Raw genomic sequence first — 10,415 nt, 5'->3', positions numbered from 1 at the left:
TTTTTTTTTGGTTGCAGCCATCATTGTTGTCTGGTGGGCCCCGGCTGGGGATTCGAACCTTAGGTGTATGTGGCTGGCGCCCTAGCCGCTTGAGCCACAGGCGCCGAGCCAATTCCTTGTATTGTTTTTGTTTCCATTCCGTTTAGTTCTGCTCTAAGCTTCGTTAGTTATTTCTTTTCTTCGGCTGGCTTTGTGTTTGCTTTGTTTTTCTTTTTCTAGTTCCTTAAGGTGTGCCATTAGGATGCTAATTCGTGATCTTTCTGTCTTTCTGATGTAGGTATTTAAGAATATGAACTTTCCATTTAGGGCTGCTTTCTCTGTATCTCTTAGATTTGATGCCTTATGTCCCCTTTGTTGTTCTGTTCAAGGAATCTTTATTTCCACCCTCATTTCATCAATGACCTAAGGATAATTCAACAGCAGATAGTGTAATTTCTATGACTTTGCTTAGATTTGAATACTTCCCTTGGAATTCATTTCTAGTTTTATTCTACTGTGATCTGAGAATATTCATGGTATTATTTGGGGTTTTTTAATTGGCTGAGATAACTTTCGTGACCTAAGATATGACCAGTCTTGAACAAGGTCCCATGTGCTAAAGAGAAAAATATATATATTCAGCAATTTTTAGATAGAATAATCTGTAAATATCTGTTAGGTCCATTTGTTCCGGAGTCAAGTTTAAGTCAAGTGTTTATTCCTTTTCTGCCTCAGTGATCTGCCCAGTACTGTCAGTGGAGGGCAGAAATCCCTGACTGTTAAGATACTCCCGTCCATTACTTTGTTTAGATCTATAATAATTTGCTTTATAAAAATGGGAGCTCCCATGTTACATGTATATATATTTAGGATTGTCATATATTCTTGTCGAATTGTTTCTGTACCATTGTATAATGATTATCTTTGTTTTTTTATTTTTACTATTACTGATTTAAAGTCTATTTTATCTGGTATGAGAATGGCTATATGTACATGCTCACTTGATTTCCATTTGTGTGGAATATTTCTTTCTATCCCTTCCCCTTGAGTATGTGTGAGTCCTTGTGTTAGATGTGTTTCCTGAAGACACCATACACTTGGGTTGTTTTTTCATCCATTTAGCCAATCTATATCTTTTAAGTGGGGCATTTCAGCCCATCACATTGAGTGTTATATTAATATGTAAGATGCTCTTCTTTTCATCATTTTTGTTTGTTTGTTTTCCCTCTTGTGCTATTGTTTCATAAGAGCTGTGAGCTATACCTTTTGGGTATTTTTACACTGGTGGTGTTAATTGTGCTGTTGCATGTATAATGCACTTTTGAGCATTTTCTGTAGAGCAAGTCTAGTAGTGACAAATTCTCTTAGTATTGGTTTGTCTGGGAAAGACTTTATTTCTCCTTCATTTATGACACTTGGTTTAGCAGGATAGAAAATCCTTGGATAGCAGTTATTTTGTTATGTAGAGAAATAGAACCCTATTTCTTTCTGCTTGTAAGGTTTTCCTTTAGAAGTCTGCTGTTAGTCTGATAGATTCTCACTTATAAGTTACTTATGTTTTTGCCTCATGGCTCATAGCAGTCCCACTAAGGTGCTGGCTTTGTCCAGGTTGTTGACCACGTTCAACACTGAACGTTTTGCACTGAATCTCTCAAGTGTTCCTTCAGCTTCTTCTATCAAATATCTAAATCTTTAGCAAGACCAGGAATGTTTTCCTTAAATAAATTTGTGTTTTTTTCTTTTTCTTCCTCAGAGATGTCTATGATTCTTATATTTGGCCATTTTACATAATCTCACATTTCTCCTAGAGTTTGTTCATTCCTCTAAATTCTTTGTTCATTATCTTTGATTGATTAGTTAATTTTAAAGCGTTGCCTTGGAGCTCTAAAATTCTCTCTGCTCAGCATGGTCTAGTCTTTTCATAAAATTTTCCATCATGTTTTATATTTTCCTAACTGAATTTTTCATTTCCAGAAGTTCTATTTATTTATTCTTAAATATATCTATTTCTTTAGTAAATTTTTCATTTATTTCCTGATTTTTTTTCTTATTTCTTTGAGTTAGTTTTCCATTTTCTCTTGGATCTCATTGGTCTTCCTTATCCATATTTTAAATTCTTTATCTGTCATTTCAGTATTTTCATTTTGGTGTGCTCCTCTGAGGGATGTCCTTTCATTCTGATTTTTTATACTTTTCCAGTTTTGTTTTGTTTTTTGTTTTTTGTTTTTTTGGCCAGGGCTGGGTTTGAACCCACCACCTCCAGCATATGGGGCTGGCACCCCACTCCTTTGAGCCACAGGTGCTGCCCTGATATTTTATACTTTTGGATTCTTACACTAGTCCTTCTCATCTGGAGCAATTGCCACTTCTTGATTTTTGGATTTTCTTTTGTTTAGATGGAGCGTTTTTTTCTCTCATTGTTTAGGATGTGTCCGTGGCCTATGTTGGGTAAGAACTTTCGGCTTTGACTGTGGACCTTTGGTTTTGCTTATGAGTACTTGGATGGGAGTCTAGGTTCTGGATGGAGACTTTGGTTATCGGTATCCTTAGTATGCTGATTTTCTCAATTGTTAGTTATTCACAGGCTACATGTATGATATGTACTATATGCATGGGCAGATTCCTGTCTCTTGCTGACAAGGAAAGATGGAGATCTTTGAAATCCTTTTCTTTCTCCAGCCCTGTGATCTTCTTTACAGTCTGAATTATATTAAGATGCCCAGGAATCTCTGAGACAGTAGGTGGTGCTTATGGGTTAGAGCCAGCCACACCTTATATGACTTAATCAGTGAATTCTGTAAAGAGTTGTGCAAGCTATCTTCCCTACCAGTAGGTGGGGCTTGCGGGAAGAGCCAGCTGCAATGATTGCTTTGGTCTAGCTGATCAGGAGAAGCACTCAGATGCCCCAGGTGGTGGGCAGAGTGCTGGAGCTCCCAAGGAACTCCTTATTCTGCATCACAGCCTATATGAGTGAATGGGCAAGGCTGGGCAGGGATGGGTCAGACAAGTTTGGATTTAGGCTCCACAAAGGTGGCCATAAAACCTGTCTTGGTAGAGGTCTAAGGGGAGCTTACGGTGCTGGAGAAAGCCACCAGGAGGGAGCTGAAGCAGCCCCACTAAGCCAGAATGTCTGCTTGTTGGGGAGGAGCCAACTGGGATTCACAATCTGGCTCTTAAGAGTGGGTTTCACTCTTCTCCTTCCTCTCCTATATAGAGGTCTCCTTCTGGCAGCCAAGCGCAAGCAGCAGCTCAAGCTAGCTGAACTCACCAGCAAAGTGCTGCAGCCTGAGAGCTCCCCTGCCTGCTCAGGATCCCACCCAGCACTGACGGCATGGCCTCCCTTTGTGGACGGAGTGCTCCCCAAGTTTGCTGCAGCTTGACCTCACACTGCACTCTTTCACAGTTCTGCCTGGGTGAACTCCATCACCTCTAAAGATTAGTGCACGTGTCTCCCCTCAGTGCTCCCAGGTGACATACTCGAGTCCTGGGGGAATGGGATCCAGATGCGGTCCTGTCTCCCGATCCCCCAAGGTTAATTCCCGACCGTGTCAGGAAGAAGCATGCCAGTACTGAGTTGCCTGTGGAAGGTTCAAAAACATTTGATGTCCCTCTGCTTCAGGGTATACCTTGCTCTAAAGGAGTCAGAGAGCAGCACCAGGGAGGGCTGGCAGGCAGGGAGCTCACAGCTGACCCGTGCTGCAGGTCTTTAAGAAGAAACATGTCAACCCCACTCTCTGTGGAAGCTTCTGGGTGAAGGGTGCACCAACAGAGGGGAAAGAGCCACTCCTGAGAGTCCCCTCCACTCATGCCACTCAGCGAGACAGGAAAGAGAGGAGAAAAAGAGTCTCAATAGGGCGGCACCTGTGGCTCAAAGGAGTAGGGCGCTGACCCCATATGCCGGAGGTGGTGGATTCAAACCCAGCCCTGGCCAAAAATTGCAAAAAACAAACAAACAGACAAAAGAGTCTGAATAGAGGATATCTGGCATTGTGGTCCCCTTTGTCCCTCTTCTTAGACGACAACCCACCCAGAAGGCCCAAGCTCTGGAATCAATTTCCCGTGACCCACCATCCCCCTGTGGCCACCACAATCTGGGCAGGAGATAGGAAATGCCTGTGTGGGAACAATTGACACAAAAATTAAAGAGCTGAAGCTTCCTGGGGAAGACGAAGGCACAAAATGGGTGAGAAGCAGTATCGTCTTGGTTTGGATCTGGAGTGAGGGGTTGGCAGCCTGGTACTTTGTTTTCAAGAAGCTCCCAGTTCACTGGTGGCAGCAGCTTTGGGGCTTCTCCGGACCCTGCTGACTTCCATACACGTGAAGGGAGGAGAAACAAAACTCCCTCCTCCCCTTGCCACAGAGCTCCGAGTTTCCAGGGGTTGATTTCTGCCAAAATATTGGTCCTTCTTGTTGTGCTCCACAACTTCTCCCCATGGAATTTCCGATAGTTTCATGCACTTTCCCCCCAGAATTACACCAGAGCTATGCTTGGGGAATTTTTTAATCTAAAAGTTTTTCTTCTTTCTGAGATGATCAGTGACCGAGGGCTCTAGTCCACCATCTTCAGATTTCTTGATATCATCAAGGTTCCCATCTTTGTCCTCGCCAAGTGAATGCTCCTCCAACTCTCGCCAATTATTCTGTGGTTCACACTTCAACAGATATTTCCTAAGAGCAACTTTGATCATATCTCAACTACCTTAGGATGATGGAGAACATATTAATCCTTGTCTGATTATCTAGTTTTATTTCTCACTTTCATACTTCATTCTAAAATTCGGCAAATTTCCTAATTCTCTGAGTATAGCATTCTGTTTCAGCCTTGACAGCTCAGGACTTGCTATGTTTTCTACCTGAAAGCTCTTCTACCGGGCCTCAGCTTTCAGGTTAGTTCAGCCGAATAAATTTATAGTTCACACCAGGTCCTTGAAGGTAAGGATCATCCTTTCTTTCCTTCCCCAGCTTTTAGTCCAGGGTTGGACAGTAAAATATAGCTTATGTAAGACATGTATGCATCAATATAACTTAAATGGAATAAAACTTTTAAATGGATTCAGTTGCAAATTATTAACATAACATTTTTTAAAAAATCATTCGCCTTCTATTTTAGTATTATATGTAACTGAATTCTATTTTCATTGAAAGTATTTTTAATCTGTTTGAATTTTAGTACTTTTTATTTTCTTCAATCACCCTGCCTCAATCATCTTCAGTAGTACCTATGAATACTATGAAAAGTAAAATATCTGATGGGAAGAATTTTATTATCTCTAGAACACAAACCGTAAATTCTTTAATTAGCCTGAACGATAAATATAAGACACAACATGTCTCAAAATCCTTCATATTCTGGTGAATTTTGAGAAAATTATATTGCCTATGCCACACATCCCTGGAAATAAAGTTGTAAGATTTTAATAAAATATCAAAATAAAATATTCAGCTTATTTCACACACAAAAATTGTAGTTTAATAGCCATATTTAAAAAATAAAAATAAAAGCCTTTGACAACAAGCCATTTCCCCCCCAGGATAGCACAACTGTTTTCTGTATAAATAATTATAACAAGGCGTAAGAAGCTCCTTTGTTTTAAGCACTGGGTATCTGAGTGAGGCTACTTCTTACAGCTTGTAAAAATTCTTGTTTTACAACTTCCCAGGAGATCCAATGTCTCTTGAGAAGAATGAAACCAACATAAGGCAATCAAGGCAAGCTCTTTGTCCTCTGGCAAGCCAGCCCCAACTAATAAAAGCAGATTTTAGGAACATCCTTTAATCTGGGGACATCATTCATAAGACACAGGAATGGGTTTCAAAATTCCCTTTTCTGTTTCCTATTACTGTTTGGGGGTAGGAAACTAAAAGCCAGTTCAAACCACTTAGGAAGAAAATAAAACAATGAAAGAGAAGAATTCGGAACAAGATTAGAGGCAGGATGAAGAGGGACTAGACGGCTAATAGCTCCTTATTTAAATTCTATTTCTTTATACTCACCCTGAAACTTCTGTTTTACCGTTGTCTGTTTTTAAGTCTCACTACACTTTCAAACCTATCAAACCTATGCTTTTGTTATCTAACAAACATCAAATTAAAGATGAGCAGTTCTTCCAAACGACCATTTTTACTTAAAGAAAAGTTCTGCTGACTCCCAGTGTGATGATGGAAAGTGACCAATTTCCTTCCCTTTTCTTGATTTTCCTACCCCTAACCTGTGGCTTTGGCTCATATAAAGGTACAGGATTTGAAAAGCACAGTCTGTTCCAATCTGTGAGTGCCTCTCTAAGTTCTGGTCAGTGTTTGCTTGCCAAATCATGTTTATGAGGCACCTGAACAAATACTGTGACTGCCAGTCATCTTTTCTATATCTAAAATTAAAGTTAAAAATCTAGGGCTTTGCTTTTAAAGGGAATCTTTCATTATGCAGAAAGGAAATGTGAGCAGAAGGGTTATATATAGGGTCTCAAAACACTGCGCTTCCTTTGTTCTGGTTTTGAAATTTCCTATTGAGTCACTACTGTGCTCAACAGTGAAGGGCAGTAAAGTACAGTCAATGTGATAGTAAACAGACTACCTGAAAACATAACCCCCCTTCTACAAGGACATGTACGGGTTTGCTGTAACTGTTTGTTTGGCTTTTTCCACAGCTCTTCATATTACTCAGCCCAAGTTCAGTGGCACAGATGCCTTTGGATACACTTCATTCTTGGCTTATTCTCGGGTCTCAGACATCAGCTTCGATTATGAATTCCACTTGAAGTTTCAGCTGGCAAACAACCATTCAGCACTGCAAAATAATTTGATATTTTTTACTGGACAGAAGGGCCATGGTAAGATTAATCGAACCCTCTAGGACTTGCCTAGCTCCTTGAGAATATGTTAGAGATTCTCCAGGGACAATCTAATTGGCTGTGGTTAAAGAAGACATTTGCCTAGATGCAGCCTCTCTTGGGTCCTGCCTCAAGCATGTTCCTTGTAGTCCAAAGTACCCAGCAGTTCCCTAAGCCTTTCCAAAGCCCTGCCTCCCATCAGGACTACTTCTTATAATCAAGAGTGAGGATTCCTTCAAGCGAACACGGGCACAGACAAGGTGACCAAGCCACACGGGAGGCTGGCTTACCAACTTGTCCTTTTGCCTGTTTCTTCTGTTTCCTTATGGAAGGAGAAAGGGGGAATTCTCAGAAAGAACAGCATTTTACAGTGTGTTGTGAAATGAAAATGGTTTTTTCCCTTAAAGAAAACCATTGTAAATTAAAGAAGTAAGAAATTAGAAAGTACTCTGCCTATACCCAAGTACTCTAATGCCCTAGAATTAGCAGGAAACCAACTTACATGTTCAATGTGTTTCTCTTAAGTAGAAACTGGTTATGTGTGCTTTAGGTCAAGGAAAATCACAGATGTTTTAAGTCTGCAACTAATAGTTAAGCAATTAATAACTTCATCTGAGTGCAGTGTTTTCATCTATGAAACCAACGTAGTAGACAAAGAACTTTCTCTCAACCACCAGTGATTCTGTTGTACTAGGATAAATAATGTACTCCAGTGTTTTTCAAGTTGCTCAGTGCCTATATCTTCATACCAAACATGATTTTCTGTATTAACACATGTGTGAAAGGAGCCTACCCCCCAAATGAAGTGTAGTGGGTCAGACTAGCACCACCTGCCACCTTTTTTAGGAAGGGGAACACTTAACCATGAGAAGTATCGTTCATTATACCTCCCAAATTGGTTTGAATCCCTATCTCTGTATCAAAAAGTCATGACTTCCTTGTAAGTGGTCTTGCTACTGACTTTCCAGCTTGTAATCCATTTCCACATTGCTGTAGGGTTACCTTCTTCAAAAAATTCATCAGATCGTGCTGAGCCTTGTTTAAAATCCACCTGTGGCTGTTTATGCACTTAGAATGCCACCCAAATCACCTTCCCATATTCACTAGGGCCTTCAGGATTAGACTCTGGTTTCCATCTCTGAATGTAACCAGGGCACTCGCACCATCTCTGTTCTCCCCTCCTACAGAGTTTTCCTCAGCCTTGACAGTAAATGATGAAGAGAGCAGCCTCTATAGCCTGGCAGTGTGAACTTGAATCCAGCCCCTGCCACTTACAAATTAAATGTCAGGTTATTTAATGTCCTGGTGCCTCAGTTTTCTGAGCTGTCTAATGGGTATAATAGCAGTTGCGAGGCTCAACAGAGTTAACACGTGGAAAACACTTAGAACCGCCCTGGATTAAATTGCATATTTTCTCAGGAAGGCCTTCTGTAGCCACCTTCACAAAAATTAAGTCTCATGTCACTCTATCCAAGTTACCTCCTCCTCCTCCTCCTCCTCCTCCTTCTTCTTCTTCTTCTTCTTCTTCTTCTTCTTCTCTTCTTCTTCTGTTTTTGGCCAGGGCCAGGTTTGAACCCACCATCTCCAGCATATGGAGCTGGCACCTCCTTTGAGCCACAGGTGCTGCCCTCTACTGCAGCTTCTTATTTATTTTATTTGTTGCCCTTACTTCAATTTATAATTATTTTATTTGCTTTTATATAATTGTTTCTAGTCTCTCTCCACTACTAGAATGAGAGCTTTATATGGAAAGGGAGAAGCCAGCCCTATTCAACTTTATATACCCACACTTAGCATAGTGCCTACCTGGAATCACTCCTGAAAGAATGAATAAAAGAACCACAATAGAACAAGTAACCGTGTGGTGTATAGGTCAGCAATTTTCGCAAGGTTTCTTAAATGCCCTTATTCTTAGGGAGTCCCATTTAAATGCTGTATCGTCTATTAGGATCCCCCAATGGCTTCCTTCCCCTCTGTCTGAGCATCACTAGCCTTCCCTGGACTTAGGCATGAGTTGGCTACAAAGTTCTAAATTTCTCTTTCCATTTACAGAATGGTGAGTTCTCACCATAGCGCCCACAGAGCCCCTCCCAGGTGGTTTTCATAGATAGCTTTTGAATGATTGCTGCAAGGCAGGGAAGAAAGAAAAGGAGTTCCTACCTCTAGCCCCTTACTCCACACGTCCCCAATCAGATATTTATCATTTATAACCTTATCATTCACCAAAAAAAAGTTTTTTAATCTAGCAATGAAGAATTCAAGTGAGCGTTGCAGACCCTGGGTCTATCTTGTTTTAAAATAGATTTTCTAAATCCTGAAAGATACACAGAGGGAGAACTCAAACAAAGGGTAAACACTTGCTCCATGAAAATGCCGCCACCAAAACCCTTTCAGTACTCTTCTACCAAAGACTCCTTCAAGATCCCCACAACACACACACACACACACACACACACACACACACAGGCAATATTTTGGCCACAGCATTTTCAAATTGCACAATCTTACAAGTGGCATTTGACGTTCTAGCCTTTTCTAATCATCTGCTTTGTATACAAGAAGACTGGTGCTAATTATACACTTGCATTTGTAGCTTTATAGCTTGGTTAGATAAAGGCCAGATAGCAGGTGGATAAGTTGTAAAGTTCCATTTTCTGACCCGGGAATGAGAAATCTAAAACATGCAATTCCACATTCCACCACATGAGGGAGCAAGGACACCAGGCTAAAAAAATACAAGCACCACTAAAGCGCTTGATTTTTAATTGACACATAAAAAATGGTACATATTTATAGGGTATGATGTGATATTTTGAGACACGTATACATTGTATAGTGGTTGATTTAATACAGAATTTCTCCAGGTAGGAATCTTTACACATATGTTATAATCACAAGAAGGTGCTTGTTAAAACACTAATTCCCAGGCCTTCTTGAATCAAAAAACAGAATTTTATCAAGCACCATTGGTGTTTTTTATTCAACAAATATTGTAGAAAAACTACTCAAAGCCTCTAGGGGCCAGGTAAATTAGACGACATACAGGAATTGACTGAGGTATGTAATTATTGCCCATAATATCATATACAGGGATGAGTCATCAAATTATAATATAGAGCATAAAGCTAAACATTAAAGAAACGTATTCTTTTAAAACATACTATGATTACTAGCCATGTAATTTACATTTGCCTATTCAGTTTTTTTGACAGAGGTATAGTCAGGTGTTACTGTTTGGTACTATTCATCTCCGACCTGCACATTGGTGCTTGTTATGAAAATCACGGTACCATCTCTGCCCTGATTGTCCTCAGATTAAGAGATGCACAAAGCCACACAGTTTATGTAATAACCTGAAAGGGAAGCCAACCTCTAATTTCCCATACATCCATATTAAAAGATAAGGGACCAACGTGGATGATACTCTTTTCTGAGCCTCCCAAAGTGAACATTTAATTTTGCCAAATTTCATTCTCACTGTAGCCTCAGGAAAAAATTGTCCTTTCAGCCGGGCATTGTGGCGGGTGCCTGTAGTCCCAGCTACTCGGGAGGCTGAGGCAAGAGAATTGCCTAAGCCCAAGAGCTGGAGGTTGCTGTGGGCTGTGATGG

At 40.4% G+C, this 10,415-nt stretch overlaps 1 protein-coding gene across 1 annotated transcript in view; it reads left to right on the top strand.

Moving 5' to 3' along the window:
- The window catches only part of EYS (eyes shut homolog (Drosophila)), a 1,547,934-nt gene that overhangs the window by 1,477,757 nt on the left and 59,762 nt on the right, over positions 1-10,415 (top strand). Inside the window, exon 36 of the mRNA XM_012805052.1 lies at positions 6,624-6,806. Within this exon, the coding sequence (XP_012660506.1) occupies positions 6,624-6,806 (183 nt within the window). The remainder of the gene's footprint in view (positions 1-6,623; positions 6,807-10,415) is intronic.

This window comes from Otolemur garnettii, unplaced genomic scaffold (genome assembly GCF_000181295.1).
Source record: "Otolemur garnettii isolate 467f Iridium unplaced genomic scaffold, OtoGar3 scaffold00035, whole genome shotgun sequence".
NCBI lineage: Eukaryota > Metazoa > Chordata > Mammalia > Primates > Galagidae > Otolemur > Otolemur garnettii.
This window is presented reverse-complemented; position numbering and strand designations above follow the sequence as displayed.